This window comes from Mirounga angustirostris, unplaced genomic scaffold (genome assembly GCF_029215605.1).
Source record: "Mirounga angustirostris isolate CCGP_5_RB_7025 unplaced genomic scaffold, mMirAng1.0.hap1 SCAF_10, whole genome shotgun sequence".
Taxonomy (NCBI): Eukaryota; Metazoa; Chordata; class Mammalia; order Carnivora; family Phocidae; genus Mirounga; species Mirounga angustirostris.
In genome coordinates, this window is record NW_026991718.1 from 76240251 (window position 1) to 76259993 (window position 19743).

Sequence of the window (19743 nt, forward strand, 5' to 3'; positions counted from 1 at the left end):
ACTGTGGTCGCCTCATTCTACGGAGGAGGCCACGGAGTCCCAAGGGCGCAAAACGAGCTGCCTCTGCGTTAGTAAAGGGCAAAGCCCCAGAAGCCTACGTTTCATACCGAGACGGCCCGGGTGCCTCCGGGACCGAGCAGCGGAGGACGGCAGTGAGAACCAGGCACGCGCTGACTCTCCCGGCCTCCAGCCAGAGTCACGTGACGGGGGGCGGGCTCCAGGCCTGGAGGAAGCGGAAGTCCGACAGGCGGTTGGGGGGAAGCCCTCCCCCGGAAATCACGCCTCTTTCCGGAGCCTGCTCCCGGAAGTGCTGGTGTTTGTGGCGGGCGTGATGGCTTCAAGGTTACTTCGCGGAGTTGGAGCGCTGGCCGCGCAGGCCCTTAGGGCCCGCGGTCCCAGTGGAGTCGCCGCGGTGCGCACCATGGCATCTGGAGGTACTCGGCCCGCCCGGCGCGTCAGGGACCGGCACCGTTGCCCTCCCGAGGTGGTGCCAGGGCAGCGAAGCGGGGCGGGCCGTTCAGCTCCTCGGGGCCCCAGTGACTGCTCCGGGGCCCTGAATGCCTCAGGCTCGGCGGGCTTCTCCCTGTTATTCCTGGCCGCTTGTGCTGCCGCGCACCGAACTGACCCCCGCTCCGGAAGAATCCTAAACTGAGGCGCCGGGTGACCTTGGGGGACAGGGGTTGCAACCGGGATGCGGAGAGGCTAAGCTGCGCTTCAGAGCCGCGCTCACCTCAAGTTGGACGAACCCCAGTAGGACTCTGACTTACTTTTAGAAAAAATGTGTAGAAATATTGGTCTCCGTGGTTGAAGGAAGAAAAGATTACCCTGTGCTGCCGCTTTTGGGGATCGTGACAGTGGTTCTTAGGAGACAGTGTGTTTGAGTAGCCCTTAGGAGCTTGTAAATTATACGTGAACGTTCGTGTATAATGCATTTTTCGTCTTGATAATTCAGACATCATAATTCACGTTTTTTCCCTTAGGTGGTGTTCCTACTGATGATGACCAGGCGACTGGGCTGGAGAGGGAGGTCATGATGGCTGCACGGAAAGGACTGGTGAGAAGCTCCTTTCTGAGCCTTCTCTGGAGTTCATGGTCTTGGGTGATGGGATCAGAACGGTCTCCTCTCTGGTAGCATTTGAGATAGGGAACCTGATTTGTGTGGGAACAGTACCACTAGCCTTTGGAGGGCAGGGATCATTTGGCATAATGGCTTAATTCTTTTTCAGGACCCATACAATATGCTAGCCCCAAAGGCAGCTGCAGGCACTAAGGAAGACCCTAATTTAGTCCCATCTATCACCAACAAGCGAATAGTGGGCTGCATCTGTAAGTACCTCACCACTATTTTTTTGTCCATTTGTTTAATGTATTCTATACAGGATGTCAGTAAGATGTTTCAAATCTTTTGTGTGTATGGTGTGTGTGTGTGTGTGTGCATGTGTGTAAAGGGGATATGTGTGTAAATGAGTTATTCTAAGGGTCCCCTGGCCCTTTCAAACTTCATTAACCTTCATTAATTAAGTAGGTTGTCCTTACTCTAAAGAGGCATAGAACATCAGTAATACCAGCTCATTGGGGATGCAGCATGAAGGAGTATTCATCCAGAAAATATTTATTCTACTTCTTCTTTGCCAGATACCATTTTAGGCACTAGGGCTATATATCAGAATGGACTATGCTTTGGGATTCTACATAGGCAGAACTACTCTTAGAACCTAATAGTGACTCTGATGTGAGCCCATAAGTAAACTCAGGGCCTCATTTCTTCATCTGAAAAGTGGGGAAGGAGAGAGCTTGAATTGATCTCTTAAGATGTCAGCCATAACTTTGTGTCTTAGAGGTGTCTGAGGAGGAGGTTAATATTGAAAGTCTCCACTTCTAGGTTGGATGGACTTCAACCACCTTTTCCCTTTCAGGTGAAGAGGACAATAGTACCGTCATCTGGTTCTGGCTGCACAAAGGCGAGGCCCAGCGATGCCCTAGCTGTGGAACCCATTACAAGCTGGTGCCTCACCAGCTGGCCCACTGAGCCTTTGCACTAACTTACTCAAAATGTGCTGTGAAGTTTATTCTTTCCAATAAAGACTAGCCATTGTGTTGGCTCCTTCTCCCATAGTTGGCTGGTCTTATTTCTATCCTTTATTTTTTGGGAGGCATGGATTCTTACATTGGGAATAGCTATCTGTTAATATTATTTTGCCATCCATGTGCTTGTGTATGCCGAGATTGACAATCCCATAATACAATGATTGGGACCATCTGCTATGGGGAAAGCATGGGCTATGGCATCAGGCCGACTGGACTTGTAATACTGGCTCCATCATTTAGCTTTGTCACTGGGAGCATGCCCTCTGAGGGTAGGTTACATCTTCAAAACAAACAAACCAACCTTGTGAGGTGTTAGAAGTAATAACGTAATATAAAGAGCCTGGCAGATGGCTTACAGTATTGTTATAAAATAGGGTGACCTTGTGACCAGAGTTTTGGGAGCTTTGAAGACTTGGGGTTCAAGGCATAGTTCATGGGGATACCATCAGCAAAATCCAGAATATGAGACAATTCCAGAAACCAATGACCAGTTTCTTCAAATAAATTGCTGTGAGGAGGGGCACCTGGCTGGCTCAGCTGGTAGAGCATGCTACTCTTGAACTCAGGGTCATGAGTTCAAGTTCCACAGTGGGTGTGGAGCCTGCTTTAAAAAAATAGTTTAAAATTAAAAAATTGCAATGAGGAAAAGAGTAGAGAGAACCTATCAAGTGAAATGGAAGTGAGGGAGATAACAACCAAGAGCAAAGCGTGGACCTTGTTTGGATCTTTATTTGAAGAAATGCAACTGTAAAGAAAACAAATTGAATAATTTGAACTTTGGGTATTTGACATTTAGGGATTTATTAAATTTTAGATGTGTTAATGGAGTTAACTTATGCGTTAGAGATTCTTGGTGAGGTACTTAGGGGTGAAGTATGTCTGGGATTAGCTTTAAAACAGTGGGAAGAAAAGGAAGAGGAGTTTCGGGCAGGAATGATACATTGTAGCCAGGTAGAAGAAGGGTCATAGTTCTACTCTTGTGTATGTTTGAACTTTATTATAATAAAAATAAGAGTTGAAAGAAATTTTAAAAAGTCCATTTCAGCTACGTTATATTTGTGACATCCTGGACAATTAAGTTCTCAAAAGCTGTTTGTAAAATGGAACTGGTACCTGGTACCTTTCTGTTTTTGTTGGGATTAGCCACAGAGCTGGCTTTAGTTACTTTCTCCACAAAATTGGTTTGGACTAGGTCTTTTTTTTTTTTTTTAAGATTTTATTTATTCATGAGAGACAGAGAGAGAAGCAGAGGGAGAAGCAGGCTTCCTGCCGAGCAGGGAGCCCGATGCGGGACTCGATCCCAGGACCCTGGGATCATGACCTGAGCCGAAGGCAGACGCTTAACCATCTGAGTCACCCAGGCGGCCCAGACTAGGTCTTTGAGCTGAGCTGATGATGGGGAGCTTTAGGGAGAAAAGTCATTTCCCCCAATGTTGCCTTACTTCCTCTTCAAGGTATAGTCAGAGCTGCTGTTTCTATTCTTTGCTGTCATTATCTTTGGTTTCCAGGAAATGCTAGAGCATTTGTCTGCCATTCAAGGCCATTCCCTTTGGGAAGGGGAATACCTAGCTATCTATTAAACCTACCCATACTGGGGCGCCTGGGTTGCTCAGTCGTTAAGCGTCTTGTCTTCGGCTCAGGTCATGGTCCCAGGGTGCTGGGATCGAGCCCCACGTCGGGCTCTCTGCTCAGCGGGAAGCCTGCTTCTTCCTCTCCCACTCCCCCTGCTTGTGTTCCCTCTCTCGCTGTGTCTCTCTCTCAAATAAAATCTTTAAATAAATTAATTAATTAAAAAAAAATCTACCCATACCACTCCCACCTCAAATGCTGTTCTAAACAAGAGTTTACTCCGGTACTGCCACCCAGCCCTTCTGTCTGGCCTACCTCCTGCATTCCCCCTTCCTTTTCCACTGTCTTCTTTTCCACCCTTCTTAGGGTGCGCTTTTGACTCCATATGTCATTAATTGGGTTTATCTTCTCCCTCCCTCAATTTCAAGACCCTCTTTGCTTTTTAAAACTGTACCCAGGGGCGCCTGGGTGGCTTAGTCGTTGGGCATCTGCCTTCGGCTCAGGTCATGATCCCAGGGTGCTGGGATCGAGCCCCACATCTGGCTCCCTGCTCAGTGGAAGGCCTGCTTCTCCCTCCCACTCCCCCTGCTTGTGTTCCCTCTCTCGCTGTGTCTCTATCTGTCAAATAAATAAAATCTAAAAAAAATAAAAATAAATAAAGCTGTACCCAATTCTCAGGGCGCTTAGCTGGCTCAGTCTGTGGAACATGCGACCTGATCTCAGGGTTGTAAGTTTGAGCCCCACGCTGGATGTTGAGATTGCTTAAAAAAAAAAAAACAACACATTCTCCCCTAAAGAAAGAAAAATCCCCAGTACATGTCCAGATTGTGGTAGGCAGGATAATGGCCCCCAAAGATGTCTATAATCTAGTCCCAGAATCTGTGAATACATTAGGTAATGTAGTAAAAAGTTATTAAGGCTGCAAATCAACTGACCTTAAAATAGGGAGATTATCCTGGATTATCCAGGTGGGCTCAATAATTCAAGGGCAGCAGCAGAAGAGAGTCCAAGGGAGATGTGACTGTGGGAGAATGGCCAGAGAGATGCAGCATTGTTGTTTTGAAGATGGAAGAAGGAGGCTAGAAGCGAAGGAATACCAGGCAAGGAATGTAGCCTGTAGAAGCGAGGGAAGAAGATAAGCCTCACTCTGACGGTATTAAACAATCTGCAAATACAGAATAAAAAACTTGTTTCCTGGAACGATTTGAGTGTAAGCTGCTGATCTGATGCCCCATCGCACTTCAGTGTATGTTTTTTACAAAGATGTTCTTTTATATACCTATAATATGACCATCAAAAATCAGGAAGTTAAAATTTATACAGTTCTGCCATTTAATCCTCAGACCCTATTCAAGGTTTGCTAAGTGTGCCTATAATATCCTTTATAGAGCCAGTTCAGAATCCTATGTTGCCTTTAGTTGTCATGTCCCTTTAGTCGTCTCCACTCTGGAACAGTTCCTCGGTCTTTCCAGACCTCTGAAAATTACACCAACTCGGGTTGGTCTGATGTTCCCCCAGGACTGGGTTCAGCATTATGTGTCTTGGGCACGAGCACTGCAGAGGTGATGCTGCACTCTTCCTGCTAGGCGTGTGATGTCGCCTTGTCCCACTGCTGACAGGGTTCACTTTGGTCACCTGATTAAACTAACGTCTGTCAGACTTCACTGTGCAGTTGCTCCTTAGTAAGTATCTTATGCGGGCAACACTGAAATGCTCCTCACCAAGACTTTGATTTATATCAGAATGGACTCATGCTTTATTATATTCAGTGGGTTATAATTCGTAACTATTATTTAGCTTCTGATGTTTAATTTGTTCCAAATTTGGCTGGTAGGAGCTTCTTCAAGTTGGCACCTGTGGCCTTTTGACATGTCCCTATCATTCTTTGAGCACTTTTTAAATTTTCCGGCACAGAATGTTCTAGGCTCACCCTTCCAGGCTGTTTATAAACTCATGAGGTAGGTACTATTATTATCACCCCCATTTTATTTTTATTTATTTATTTATTTATTTTTAAAGATTTTATTTATTTGAGAGAGAGAGAGAAAGCATGAGGTGGGGAGGGTCAGAGGGAGAAGCAGATTCCTCGCTGAGCAAGGAGCCCGATGCGGGACTCGATCCTGGGACTCCAGGATCATGACCTGAGCCGAAGGCAGTCGCTTAACCGACTGAGCCACCCAGGCGCCCTATCACCCCCATTTTAGAGATGGGGACTCCTAGGAACAGCTCAGGATTATGCAGCTAGCTAGTTGTGGTGACAGGATTGTGAATGCAGAACACAGCTTGAGCCTGAGCTCTCCCCGCCCGCCACCCTTTTGAGGTAATTTTAGAATTGCAGAGACTGCACAGAGTTCCTGTTTACCCTCCACCCGGTCTCCCTTAATGTTAACAGCACATTGACTGAAACCAGGAAATTCACACTCACACGGGGCTATTCACTGATTTTGCCGGCTTTCCCAGTAAGGTCCTTGTCCGGTCCCGGACCTCACATTGCATTTCGCTGTCATGCCTTAGTCTTCTCCAATCTGTGACAGTTGCTGTCTTTACCTTCATAACCTGTCACTTTTGAGTAAGAGAACTGGTCCGTTAATTTGCAGGATGCCCTGAGTTTGGGTTTGCCTGTTTGTCCCTGGCCAGACTGAGGTGATGGGAATAGCACGGGTGACGCTGCAGCCTTACTTAGTACAGCACCTCAAGAGACCGTGACTAATGACTGCGGAGGCACACTTTGGTCATTGGTTTGAGGTGCTATCCACTAGGTTTCTGCGCCATAAAGTTACTATTTTTCCTTTTTGTAGTTACTAGTTATCTTGTGGGGAGATACTCTGAAGCAATGCAAATGTCCTTGCTTTTGCTCACTAATGTTTGCATCCATTTTTGTCTACAACAGTTAGTACTGTGGTGTTTGCCTGCCTGTGGTGATTTCCATTTTCCATTGCTCCTTCCACAGGAATTAAACTACTGTAAGGAAGAACTGTCCCTCCTCCCCCTATGTTTACATCTATTCAGTTTATTTATATCAGAGTGGACTCATAAGTATTTTAAATTATGGCTTATCATCCACCACAGATTTGATCACTGGTGCTCCTTCAAGTTGGTTTCTGTGTCCTTCTGCCTCCTTTTGGGGGCACTTCTTTACTCTATGGTACCACAAGATATACCAGGCTTATTTTATACTTTCTCTGCTCTAGATCTGGAATTCCTCTAGATCTGATTCCTTCTACTGAAGAGTGGTATTTAGAAGCACTGTATGTGCCTGTTACTGGGGTGTCACTGTGTCTAGGTCCTCTAAGCAGACACGGCTGGGAAATACGTACATACATTGTAACCCCAGCGTTCACACACTGAAGCCTATTTATTTCAGCATCTATCTGTATGTGTATTAAAAACCATGAGTCCATACCTCCAATCCCAATCCAATACCACAAAGTTCGTTCTAGCCTTACCACCTTTTTGTCTGTAGCTTTTCTCCAACAGTGGGAAACCTGGCATGACCAGAGATCTGTAACCGTACTGTCCCTGCTGGAAGAGGGAGTGGGGAGGATGCTGCATTGTGCTTGGCCTTAGAGGATGGGATTTTGACAGACATGAGGCAAAGTCATTCCTGGCAGAGAGTAGAAGCTGGCGGGCAAAGCATGATGATGTGTGAACCTACAACAGGAAAGGAACAGATCCCAACGGGCCTGAATTTAATGCAGCATGTAGATCATGAAGGGGATTTTACCTGCGGTGCATCAATTCAGTTCTTTTCTGCCAGGCAGTGGAGAACTGCCTGACATTTTGGATTAGGAAGTGGCAGAACCAAGGCTATGTGGGCTTGAGATCCAAGAGCAAATGGACTGGGTAGGGGGGAGAATGAAGCTAGCATCATAAGACAGGGTGGTAGAGGCCAGCACAGTAAAGGAGCGGCGGGTAGGAAAGGCATTATAGAAGAACCAACAGAACTTGGTAAATGGCAGAAAGTGGAGAAGGTAAGGAAAAGGAGTCAAAGTAATAATGCTCCAAACCTGTGTAGTTTGGAGAAAGTGGTATCATGAACCCAACCCCAAAAAGCGTTCTCTGTAAATTGTTTTCCCCTTGAGGGCACATACAGGCTTAACTACCTTGTGACCACAAAGCCTGGTAAAATGCCCTGTGATGATAGGCCTCAGTCAGCTCTCCCTTACTACCTGATCTCAGCTCTCGGACCTCCTTCAACCCCACCAAATCCAAATGCCTACAACACACGGCTATGACAACCATCCTCCCATGGCCGGCTGCCCATCACCTAGGACACAGCTAAAAACCCGCTCAAGGCCCTCCACGAGCTGGCCCCAACCTCCCTTTTGGGTTTATCTTGCATTATAACCAGAGGAGGCCACTTACCCTTCCCTGCTAACTTGGCATCACTTGGGTCCATGCCCTTCTCTCAAGCCCCACTGGTCCCCGGCATCCCTTTGAGTTCTTACCTCAACCAGGAACACCCTCCCCTACCTGCCTGACCCCTCCTGAACCTGTGCAAGTCAGCCCACCACTTGCTGGGTTGGATGCCCCTCTTCCCAGCCCCACAATGCTACCAAAATGGCCAGTCCCATCTTCTTCCCCTAACCCATACGTTTTTGGGGGCAAAGACATGTCTTGTTTACCACTGGGCCCAAACCTGTGGCACCTCCCTGGACATACTGCAGGTGTCCAAATCCCTGATGAAGGAAGGAAAGGGCAGACAGTCACCAATCTCTCTCATGCCTCACCGTACCCTCCCATCCCCCACCACTCAGCTTCTTCCTTCAGAGCTTAGCTCATCAACACAGCCTTCTCCACCTCCCCCAGCAGTCTCCTTCCAGCTGGCCTGACCCCTGAGCCCACATCACTGTTGGGTCTGTCAGCCTCGGCCATGTCTGAGCAGGCCAGCAGAGGTGCCCAGACAGAATGGGCGGGTGCAGATGCCCCGAGCCCAAGCCCTGCCTGCCACGAGGTCCTGTCCAGGAATAAGGCTGGGGAAGGCAGCCTTGTTCTCTGCTCCTCCTGGTGGATTGCAGCAAGTGGGTAATGAGGCAGGGGAATTCTACCACCAGGTTGAGAGCCCAACCCCCTGGGGCCTCCCAGGTTGTGCCACGTTGCCCCGCCAACCACTGAAACCCTCAGGCTTCTGAGCTAGAGCCAGTACCATGCTGCCTTCTTGCTGGTCCTTTCTCAAAGTCCCCAGGGATGGATGAGTGAAGAACAACACAAAGAACCACAAGGAAACAGAGCCACGCACCAGGCCTTGTCCATAATTATTACTATAATGATTTACAAAAAAAGTTTTCAGGCAACTGTGTTAAATTATTGTACACATCTGGGAGAGGGAAGTAGGGGTCCTGGCCACAGGGTCAATGAAAACCTCCTTCATGGGAGAGGTGGGAAAAGGAAATGTGCCCCCCTTACTCCCTCTAGGTCTGACTCCAGATTAAGTGGCTTCCTCTCAACAAATGGAAGACCGTTAACCCTTTCCTATCCCGGGCACTAAGGTAAAGGAGAGGGAGCAGTGTCAATGAAGTGCTTTGAAGGGAGACCGCAATAAACTGTGGCCACCCGGACCCAGTGATCCTCTGCCCTGGCTCAAAGGGTCTGTACCTGGGCCAGACCCTTGGCTGGGGATGGAAGACTGCCCAGTCCTCAGCCTACACCAAGGCATCTACCTAGGAAGACAGGAGGACTGAATGCGATAGGGTAAGGGATGCCTAGGTGTGGCACAGGAAGCGGTGACACACCAGTGGGGAGCCGCTGGCCACCCCTCCACCCACGCCTCAAGGCTAGCTACGCAGGCATCCAGGCACTCTGGCTCTGGCAGGGATCCTGGCCTTGGAGCCTAGGGAAGCAGCCCCAAGGGTCAGAACAAGACCCTGCCAGGGGAGACTCCTGGAACAATCCAAAGCTGGGCTCCTCAATTCCTAAGTTCCAGCTCATGACTCCATCCATGCAGCTAAATGTTACTGTGTGTGTGCGCGCAGGTTTGTGTGCGTGTGTGTGTGTGTGTACGCGTGCGCAGGGGAGGGCTGCAGGGAAGCATGGCTGCCCCATCTGCCCAGGGTTCAGGGCATGCAGGGGACTCTAGGCCTAGGATGTGAGCCCAGACCAGAAAGGGGTAAGGGCTCTGACTCCCCTTTGCTCCCACTCTCCCACCACGCTACACCTCTTCGGGCACTAGAAGGTTTTACGATGAATAGCACGGGAGCCATCCTCTTCATACTCCTTTCTGGATACCCACATCTTCTTAAAAGTATCGAGCGAGGCCAGGATGGAGCCACTGTGAGAAGGGAGGGATAGACTCTTGTGGACCCAAGCGTTCGGCCATCGGCCATTTCTGGGCACTCAGAGCTCCATCTCCTTTACCTGGGAGGGAAATCCACCCACTTCCACCTGGCCTGGGCCAATGGTCTCCTCCCAGAGCCCTCCCCGTGAGCCCCGCCTCACCCGATCCACGTGGAGTACAGCCGCTCCTGAGGGGCCGAGATCTAGAGGGAACAAGCAGCAATGTAATTGTCCACCCCACACGGCAGCCCCCACCCCAGCCTTGGGAACCTTTCCCTCAGGGCCCGAGGCCAGGTAGCAAGTGCATCAGCTGGGAGCAGTGGGAGCAGCCAGACATGGAGGAGGCGGCCGAGCTGAGCTGGGAGTGAGAGGATGTCGAGGTGGCATTTGCCCTTTCCTCCCCCACAGTCAAGGTTGCCCAGCACCCCCATGCCCCATGGGGCTCCCTGTAACCTCACCTTGATTTTGACATCCTTTGGGGCAAGCTTCTTCACTTCACTTAGCAATCGGTCACCGAAGCCTGTGAACACAAGGCTGGCTGAGCCCAGAGCCCATTATCTGAACCCCTTTACCACTAGCAGCCCCATCTCTACCCTCTGGTGTCCCCAGCTGCTGCCAGCCTTCTTTTACTAGTTCTTTCCAGGATCAAGAAGGGGGGCGAGCCACCCCAAGGGCAGGAAAGAGCACCATGCCTGAAGTGGGCCCAGCTTCCTCAGAGAGGCAGCGTGAGAGGGAACCCTGAGTCACACACCTCGGTCTGGCTCCTGCACTCTTCCATCCAAAGCAAAGTCACAGGTAAATGACAAATCAGGGGAAAATACCTACCATTTCTGCCCATCACAGAGGCAAAGATCACATGCAGTGCTGGGAGGGCCCTGGGGGACTCACTTTGGCGGTATCTACCAGATAACAAGAACCTATGCCCACCCTCTGACTCAGCAAGTCTCCTGGGATTTCCCCTTTAGGGATATTCTTACTGTGTGAGGTTATCCAATGCAGCACACGTCTGTGATTAGAGATGGCTGCAACAACCTCGCATCCATTCAGTGAAACACCACATGGCCGTATGAAAGAGCTCACATGGATGGGGAAAGACCTTCCAGATATGGGGCTACGTGACAAATACACGGTGTGCAGCGTGGGGAGCGTGTTATGAGGGTGTAAAAGCGGGAGCAAGGGGCAACACACTTTTGCTTTCACCTGCACAGTGCTGCTGAGCGCACAGCTGAGGAACCCGTACCTGCCAGGGGAGGGGGCGGGGCGACCAAGACAGTGGGGAAAGGGAGACGTCATCTCACACATTTCAGATCTTATGTGAACCAATCACCTACTTACAAAGTCAGTAAAATTTAATTTTAAGCCTTTCTCTTAAAAAAATAAATGCTGGGCGCCTGGGTGGCTCAGTCGGTTAAGCGACTGCCTTCGGCTCAGGTCATGATCCCGGGGTCCCGGGATCGAGTCCCGCATCGGGCTCCCTGCTCGGCAGGGAGTCTGCTTCTCCCTCTGACCCTCCCCCCTCTCATGCTCTATCTCATTCTCTCTCTCAAATAAATAAATAAAATCTTTAAAATAAATAAATAAATAAATAAATAAATGCTGAGTACCAAAAAGCCAATAGAAAATGGGCCACGTCCTAGGCTCCAGGGAGGGGGTTGTGGTCTAAGTCCTGATGGTACCTTAGTCTTGATCGCCACCTCCCAAATGGGGCTACCTTTGAAAAGCGTGGAGCCACCCGAAAGCACGATGTTGGCAAACAGCGTCCGGCGAAGGTCCATGTCGGACTTGTGGATGGCGAAGGCCAGCACCTCGTGGAGCCCCTCACTCTCATCACCTACCAGGTCTGGCTGGAACAGCAGCTCAGGGGCCCGGAACCGCGCTGGCCCCACCTTTGGAACACAAGATTGAGGGGGCCTCTTCTTCCTCCAGATACCAGTATCACCGCCACCCGCCCAGTGCCAGGCCGGGCAACTTACGTCGAGCATGCTGCCATCTGGCAAGGTGTACTGCGCCTTCTCCGTCTCCAGAGCCTCGTCCTTCTGTGGGTTGATGGAGAGGTAGCAGGCTCGCTGCGGTAGGCAGGGACACAACGCTCAGAAGGCTGCAACCGGGAAACCCACACCCGGGGCTCAACCTCACGCCTTGGTGCCGCCATGTCCCGTTGCCGCACCCAGCCTGCCTCCACACCCTCCTGCCGTCTGTCACCTCTTTGATGGTCCGGACAACCTCAAACTCGGCTGAGGTGTGAAAGTCAACTCCTTCCTTGCGCAGCAGTAGCCGGAGGTAGCGGGAGATGTCACGGCCAGCAATGTCCACGCGCATGATGGAGTGCGGCATGGCAAAGCCCTCGTAGATGGGGACAGCATGAGTGACCCCGTCCCCCGAGTCTAAAACCACTCCCGTCGTGCGTCCTGTTGCATACCTGTCACCAGGTCAGCATCCCTTCATCTCAGCCACTGAGGCACAGGGCCCTCCTCACCCCTGGAAGGGACCCTGGGACATGTGCATTATCGGATCTGAAAAAGGGACCTGAGGAACTCCCCAAAGGAACAGTTACCAGAGGGCTGTTTCTATGGGGAAGTGAGACACGAGCAGGAGGACGGCCGCAGGGAGGACGGGGTCCCAGGAGACCCCCAGGGCTTGGGGAGCACTCACAGGCTGAGCACGGCCTGCATGGAGATAAACAGGGCTGGCACATTGAAGGTCTCAAAGAACACCTCTGCTGCCTTCTCCCGGTTCTTACTTGGGTTGAGTGGAGCCTCCGTTAGGAGAACAGGATGCTACAAGAGATGGCAGGGTTTAGGCATGCGCAGACAACGTGCTAGGTCCTAGAAGGATCTTCCCAGCCGGTCAACCCCCCGCTGCGAGCACAGGCCACTGCAGTCTGCCGTCCTGCCCGAGGGCAACAGCGCACTGTCAGCAGTTCCCCTTCCAAAGATCCCGCTTTCTCTGGAGAGCTCGACTTGGCAGCCACCGACTGTGCGGACCCGCATCCACGCCACGAAGAGGCAGCAGGCGCTAATAAAATGCAGAGGAAGCGGGGCAGCACAACCAGGAAGGAAAGAGCAGCGAGACGGCAGAGCGAGGGCAGAGCGGGGAATTCGGGGCCGCCTGTCACACCTCCTCGGAGAAAGTCTGCAGCTGGTCCTTGGAGTAGACGTACTGCCAGATGCGCTCCATGTCGTTCCAGTCCCGCACCACGCCGTGCTCCATGGGGTAGCGGATGGCCAGCAGCCCCCGGTGCTCCTGCGGGGTAAGGTGGGAAGGTCAGCCGGAGCGCCGGGCCCCTCTCCAGCAACCGCTTTCCGCCCTCCTGGAAGCCGCCCCTTCATCTGCCCTGAATAGAACCACCACTGCTTCCTGGGTGTCCCCAAGCCTGGTGGCAGGTCCTACACTCAGCACAGGCTCCTCTGTCCAGCAGCAGCTTCTCAGGCCCTCAGGGCCCAGTCAGCTTCAACTGGCAGGGGACAGCAAGGGTGGTGATGTGCTCCCTCCCATGCTAGTCCTCCCCTTCCTCCCCTGGCTGTGCTTCGGGGGCTTCTCTACTTGCCGCCAACACATTCTCCCCTCTTCTCCCCTCACACTGCCCAGTTTCCTTCCCCACCACTCTGCGGTGACTGCTCCCGTGCCAGGAGCCGCCTTGTGGCCCATCCCACGCTGTTCTCTCCTGTGGTCACCTGTTGCTCACTGCTCCTTCCAGCTTTTCAGCCACTGCTCACACGTCCTGCATGGACCTGCCCTTCGGTGGCCCCCCAGAACGTGCCCCCTTTCACCAAACACCACAGGACCCCTCTCACCCACAGCCATGGCTCCTACTGACCCCACCTCCTGAGAGGCCCGCATCTCTGCACCCCTGGCTCAGGCCCCCTCCCACTGTGTCCCCCAGGTGCCTAAACTGCACTTGCTGCTGCCCCCCTACACCTCCGCTCCTCCCCCCGGGGCCTCCTCTGGCCGTGCAGCACTTAGACAAGCCACCCCACCTGGAGTGTAAGAGGTGGCCCCACGACACTCATTTCTATCAGTCATCAAGTCTGAGGGATCCAGACTCTTAAGTCACTTTTTTTTGTTTTCTTTTTTTTTTTTAATTTTTTTAATTTTTTTTATTCTTATGTTAATCCCCATACATTACATCATTAGTTTTAGATGAAGTGTTCCATGATTCATTGTTTGTGCATAACACCCAGTGCTCCATGCAGAATGTGCCCTCCTCAATACCCACCACCAGGCCAACCCATCCTCCCACCCCCCTCCCCTCTAGAACCCTTAGTTTGTTTTTAAGAGTCCATCGTCTCTCATGGTTCGTCTACTTAAGTCACTTTTTAATCAACTCTTTCCTCTGTAGCTTCCAAATCGCTCTACAAGACAGGGCCTGAAGTAGTCTGTTCCCCCATACAGGAACCCTCGTGCCATCTCAGGGCGTTTCCGAGCTGGAGCCTTGAGAGCCCAGGAAGATACCAGACAGATGGCCCCAGAAAACAGATTCCCTCTCGGGAGGTATAGCTCTGACCACGAGCCCATGTTCCCGGGACTATGAAGACCCCAAGCCCAGGCAAAGGCAGGCCCCACAGGTGTTACCTCTGCTTTTGGTCCAATGAAGAGGTCCCCCTCCAGGGCTCCAGCCATCACTCGCATGTGCTTAGGGCGCCCGACACTGCAAGGACAGGTCGAGGCAGCAAGGTGGGTGGGGGGCGTGGGTGAGCCCACGTCCAGGAAAACCAGTCTAACTCTGTGGTCAAAGGGTAACTGCTCCAAAGCATCTGGACGTGGCCACGTGGCAAAGGCCAGAACCCAGGCCTAGGGGATATGGGCCTACAGAGCAGGCCTTGGCAGGATGGCATGCTCAGGGTCAGAAGAAAAGGTATCCTTTCCATTCCCCACCCTCCCTCCCAGAGAAGGCGGAGAGCTCTGGAATCTCGGGCCCTTCATGGTCCAACCCTGGCAGAGGGTCAGCTTCTGTAGCCACAATGACTCAGCCCACGCTCTCGATTTCAGGAGGGCAGGGCTGCCGCCACTGTCTACAGACCAAGGTCCCAAAGTTGGGTCATGGCTCCCTTGTGCACCCCTCTCTCATTCATTTGATCCTGCCCCTGCCCACTGCCAGGGCTTTCAGAATACAGATTCAGTTCTTGGAAGACTGGACGACCTACCATTCCAAAATTTGCCCCAAGTTCCCTGCACATCAATAGGAACTTTTAATTGTACCGAAGTGGGGTTCAGAAAAGAAAGCTGAAGCCCTACTGAGTGCTTGGTGCTCCAAACTGGCCCTGTCCCCAGACCAGGCCTGGGGTTCTTGGTATAGCCAGCCACTTTGGGACCCCCCCAGTGCCCCTGCTTAGGCCAATCCCTCTAAAACCTCCAGGATTTGAGAAGAAGCACCACCTAGGAAAAACTTCCCGATGGGCTACAGTAGCCGAAGGAGCACTCCAGGTTTATTTCGTGCTTTCCCCCCTCTTACCCCTACTGTCACTGGCTCTATTCAGGGGAAACACTCCCCTTGACCGAAACCCATTATTTTCTAGAGTTGGAAAATAAACAAGCTCTGAAAGAAACATTTCCTGGGAGGAAAGGATGGCTGTGCATTAATGCTCCACTCTTTCTCCTCTGGGTTTAGGTTTTGCTCCCAGAGCTGTCTCCCTTCCATTCTTGCTGCTGCTATGCCACCCTGTTCCCAACAGAATGCTGGTGGCTTCTCCTTCCTCCCTGGCTCAAGGGGGGACCAAAATGAGACTTCAAAGAGGAGGAAGCCCACAGCACTTGTCTTGTCCTTCCAGAGCCGGTAACAGCATTAGCCTCACAAGTCTGGTGTTTTCCCTTATAGGTGGCGGGCAAGAGTTGGCTTCAAAGAGAGCTGTGACAGAGAGCCAATGTTCTTCTAGGAATCCAACAAAAAGGTTCGGGCTGCTGCCTGAGCAACACTTACTAGTTTGGGAAACAGTATTTGGGAATCTGGTCTCCTGCAAAGCCAGCCTTGATCACCCCCGAACCCTGCAAGGAAAAACAATGTTTAGCTCCTGACATACACCTCCAGATGAAGGCAGTGCCCTGCAGTAGAGAGAACTGGCTGCTCCATCATGGCAGCCCGCGGGGGAAGTCTGAGATCCTGCCAAGAGGGCAAGATCATTTACAAGGACACCAGGGATTCACAACTAGGGGGTGATTTTACACCCCTCCTCCCAAATCTGACAATGTCTGGAGACTGGGGAGGGGAGAGCAGGGGGAGAGGGCTACTGGCACCTAGGGGGTAGATGCCAGGGATCCTACTAAATATCCTACAATACACAGGCCAGCCCCTCACACACCAAGAATTATCGAGAACTATCTATCTATGTCAATATTGTGGAGATTGAGAAAACATGAAGTACATCCTCCTCTGCACACTCTAGGGTCAGTTCCAGGCAGGAAGAATCCATAGCAGCATAAGCTACTCCCCAAAGTCAGCTAGAAGCAACGTCCAAGCATAGTTTTTTTTTTTCAATAGCCCCTGGCCACCCCCACCTCCCATCCCAGCAGACATTGACTTCATACAGGACCCACCCGGGGAAGATCACTGTGTACAGTGACAACCGGCACCTCTCTTCAAGTGGCTTCTCCAAAGACTACAGGTAAAGAACTTGGTCCCGCCACTGCTCCAGCATGGAAACTAGACTTAGGATCTTAAAGGGAACCTGATCTAGAAACCTCCCACTAATGAAGGAATCAGCCTCTCAACCTCACTTCCCACAGATCACCGTCACAACCTTTTGGTGCAGTGCAGAAATAAACATCCTCTCGTTAGAGAGGAGGGGCTGGAAGCCCACGGGGACCAGGAAGGTTGTCCTCTGAACTCCTAAGCCTGTTGGTTAGCCTAAGTGAATGATCTGCCCACCAAGAAAGGAAGTGTCCTAGTCCTTCCTGTAGCCTGTTGGAGAGGACCTCTGAGCCCAGTTCTAGCCTTCTTATTAAACATCCCCTGCTGTGATTCAAGGAGCCCACGTGGATACTCCGGGGGGGGGGGGGGGGGAGAAAGCCATTCAGGATTACATGGGGGTCATGTGGGAGGGAGACACATCCCAGAAAGAGGAGTGAGTCATAATCAAAAACTCCAAGGCACACACAGCTCAGGCAGGTACCCAGCTAGGGGCAGATCTCCTGCCCTTCATTTTCCTCCCATGGACCGGAAAGTTCTGAGGTCAGAAATCCTCAGAGGCCAGCTGAAAACATGCTGAGCCTCAGTGCTGAAGGACAAGGCCACAAGGAAGCCAGGCAACTTTTCTCTGAAGCTTCCAAACCATTATCCGAACTCTCCCCACTGTCCTGCTAGCTGTGGAATTTCTGCTCAGCTCGGGCAAGGAGTACTTAAGGAGAGGGTCAAAGTAGCCAAGTGGCCAACCAGGTGATGGTGGATATGTGGTTGGCAGACCAGTCAAAGAGCCCAGTAGGGCCTGTCCACTCTGGGCGTCCTGCTAAGAGTTGCAGCCTCTTGGGAAGTGCTGTTGTAGAGGTCACCAAGCGAATTCTCTCTGAAAGATCAGACCAGCACTGTGCAAAAGGACAAATGCTATCTCTCCTCTTCCACGAGGAGGGGCACCCAGAGCCCGAGAAGGGGGTAAAGGGGCTGGGGCCGAAACCTAACCAGTGACCCCCCTTCCAACCAAGAAGTGCTCAGAGTGCATCCCCAGGCCTGACACACGGGTGCATGGCTGGGCCGTCGGGCTGTCACTCCAGCACTCCGGATGCTGATCAAGTGTCGCCAGACAGATGGATCCCCTGCCTCTCCAGTACGCCCCCGCCGGGCTCGGGGTCGGGGGTGGGGGGGCGCTTCGGGCAGGAGCTCCGCTGCACCGGTGGAGGGGCTGGCCCCAAGACCCGGGCGACAGAGCCAGCTGAGCAGGAGAGCCCTAGGCGGACGTGGCGGGCGGGCAGTGCATGGAGGACTAGTGGAGACTGGCGGGGGTCCCTCCCGGCGCCGCCGCGTGCGCCCCCGGGGGCAGGGCGCCCGTCCTCCCCCCGACTGCCGGGCCTCACGTTGTCGATGACCACGGGCTGGTTGGCGATAATGTCGTAGGACTCCATGGCCCGGCCGGGCCGGCCCTGCCCAGCGGGGGGCTGCGGGAGCGACCGGCGGCGTGCGGACCTAGAGCGCGGCCGCTCTAGCCACGGTGCCGCGCCCCTCCCATCCCGCGCGCGCAGCCTACGCTAGCCCCGCGGGCCTTGCTGGAGAGCGCCCCCCCGCCCCGGCCAATCACCGCTCCCACTCGTGCGGATTGACGGCGGGCGCCCCGGGCCTGCTGCGTGCGGGCAAAGGGGCGGGGCCTCCGGGTCCTGACCAGCCAATTGAGGCCTCCCGGAAGTATTGCAGGAGCGCTTCCAAGGTAGGCTGCGCAGTGTTTTGGGGGGGCGGGGGTGACGTCATGGCTCGGCTCTTAAAGGGGACCCGGGCAGAGTCTAGGGGGTTCTGAGAGTCACCTGTCCTGGAAGACTTCGTTCCCGAGCGGCAGCACCTGCGACCACGCTACTTCGTGAGCTCGTAGTCCCCGAGGAGGCCGGGGCTGGGTATTTTACCCAAAGCATTTCTTTACCGAGCCCTGGGGAGAATCCTTTTCCGTGTAAAAATTACAGTTCTGTGGTAACTTGGTAGCTGGCCTTAATCGAACACATGCTATGTGTTTGCGGAGCACTTCTACCCATTTTACATAGATTATATTAATCCTTGCAATAACTGTCAGGTAGCTGTATTCTTATTCCCATTTCGCAGATGTGGGGACCGAGGGGCCTCGCAACTCTGTAACTAGTCCGGGGCTGTCCAGCTAGAACAGCTGAGGTCAGCATGCCCGCAGCCTCCAGCCCCGCGGGGATCTGTTGCCTCAAGGGTGCAAGGGATCGAGTCCTAAAGTCATTTACCAAACTGAGCCATGGTTATTTGCTTCTACTTACACCTTTCCCACTAAACTGTGAGATTAAATTTGGTAAAAGTGAAGCACAACATTACACAGAAAAGTGCAGAAATCACATTTCAATGAATTATTACAATGTGGGCACACTTGTATAACCATAACTGAGTTTAAGAAACCGAGCATGAGCAGCACCCCAGAAGCTACCCGCTCCTCTCAGTCGCTGCCCGGCCTCTCCTCCGAGGTGACTGCTTTCCTGAATTAACACCAAAGGTTAGTTTTGCCTATTTAGGAACTTTATGCAAATGGAATAATAAGTATGCATTCATAAAATGGGCTAGTGTACAACCATTAAAAATAATGAAGTTTTATATAATCTCATATGAAACACATCAGGACATAGGGCTAAGTCAAAGCAAAGAAAGCCAGACCTAGTGTCCAAAATGTTATATGTGTGAGAGTCTCCAAAGAGTTTATGAGGCAACTTCAGGGCTCACATGGGAAAGGGCCCACTGGTAAATGTGGGTGAATGAAGGGAGAATTCTTTTTTTTACAATATACTTTTTTTTTTTTTTTGCTATTGAATTGTTTATAACTTGTTCTGTATATATATTTTTCCCCTCATTTTTTTTTATTGTGGCAGAATACACACAACATAAAATTTACCATCTTAACCATTTTTTTTCCATCTTAACCATTTTTAAGTGTACAGTTGAGTGGTATTAAATACATTCGTAATGTGCAACCATTACCATCATCCATCTCCAGAACTCTTTTCATCTTGTAAAACTGCAACTTTGTACTTATTAAACAGTAACTCCCCATTCCCTCTCCCCTCAGGCCAGGGCAACCACTGTTCTACTTTGTTTCTATGCATTTAGATACCTCATAGTTACCCTTTTGTGACTAGCTTATTCTACTTGGCATATCCTCAAGGTTCATCCAT

The 19743-nt window shown here is 51.7% G+C and overlaps 3 protein-coding genes across 4 annotated transcripts in view; 1 reads left to right on the plus strand and 2 right to left on the minus strand.

Annotated features, from left to right (window-relative positions):
- Positions 1-280, minus strand: part of FAM178B (family with sequence similarity 178 member B) — a 121198-nt gene extending 120918 nt beyond the window's left edge. The window contains exon 1 of the mRNA XM_045885133.3: positions 108-280. The gene's annotated coding sequence lies outside the window, so the exon portion shown is untranslated. The remainder of the gene's footprint in view (positions 1-107) is intronic.
- LOC123851387 (cytochrome c oxidase subunit 5B, mitochondrial) lies at positions 278-2115 on the plus strand. Its single transcript, XM_045885134.3, has 4 exons — positions 278-434; positions 981-1054; positions 1227-1326; positions 1917-2115. The coding sequence occupies exons 1-4, from the start codon at positions 332-334 to the stop codon at positions 2027-2029; spliced, it is 390 nt and encodes a 129-aa protein (XP_045741090.1). The 5' UTR covers positions 278-331; the 3' UTR covers positions 2030-2115.
- Positions 2116-8900: 6785 nt separating this feature from the next.
- Positions 8901-18145, minus strand: ACTR1B (actin related protein 1B). Of its 2 annotated transcripts, XM_045885135.3 has the most exons (11): positions 17932-18144; positions 15848-15912; positions 14503-14578; positions 13048-13173; positions 12583-12707; positions 12133-12349; positions 11904-11996; positions 11642-11816; positions 10389-10450; positions 10093-10133; positions 8901-9925 (listed from the first exon to the last, which is right to left on the minus strand). In XM_045885135.3, exons 1-11 carry the CDS (start codon positions 17977-17979, stop codon positions 9823-9825), a joined length of 1131 nt encoding a protein of 376 aa, XP_045741091.1. In that variant the 5' UTR covers positions 17980-18144; the 3' UTR covers positions 8901-9822. The 2 variants fall into 2 exon arrangements, with proteins under 2 accessions (XP_045741091.1, XP_064428644.1); XM_064572574.1 differs by lacking the exon at positions 14503-14578 and having other exon boundaries at positions 17932-18145.
- Between the last annotated feature and the right edge of the window lie 1598 nt (positions 18146-19743).

Bases quoted from the DNA above. Each gene is read 5' to 3' on its own strand.
- LOC123851387 (XM_045885134.3), top strand. From the start codon at position 332: ATGGCTTCAAGGTTACTTCGCGGAGTTGGAGCGCTGGCCGCGCAGGCC. The intron at 435-980 runs GTACTCGGCCCG...TTTTTCCCTTAG, and splicing joins GCGCACCATGGCATCTGGAG to GTGGTGTTCCTACTGATGAT. The intron at 1,055-1,226 runs GTGAGAAGCTCC...ATTCTTTTTCAG, and splicing joins TGGCTGCACGGAAAGGACTG to GACCCATACAATATGCTAGC.
- ACTR1B (XM_045885135.3), bottom strand. From the start codon at position 17,979: ATGGAGTCCTACGACATTATCGCCAACCAGCCCGTGGTCATCGACAAC. The intron at 12,708-13,047 runs GTGTGACAGGCG...CATCTCTTGTAG, and splicing joins TGCAGACTTTCTCCGAGGAG to CATCCTGTTCTCCTAACGGA. The intron at 10,451-11,641 runs GTAGCCCCATTT...TTGTGTTCACAG, and splicing joins TGGCTCCACGCTTTTCAAAG to GCTTCGGTGACCGATTGCTA.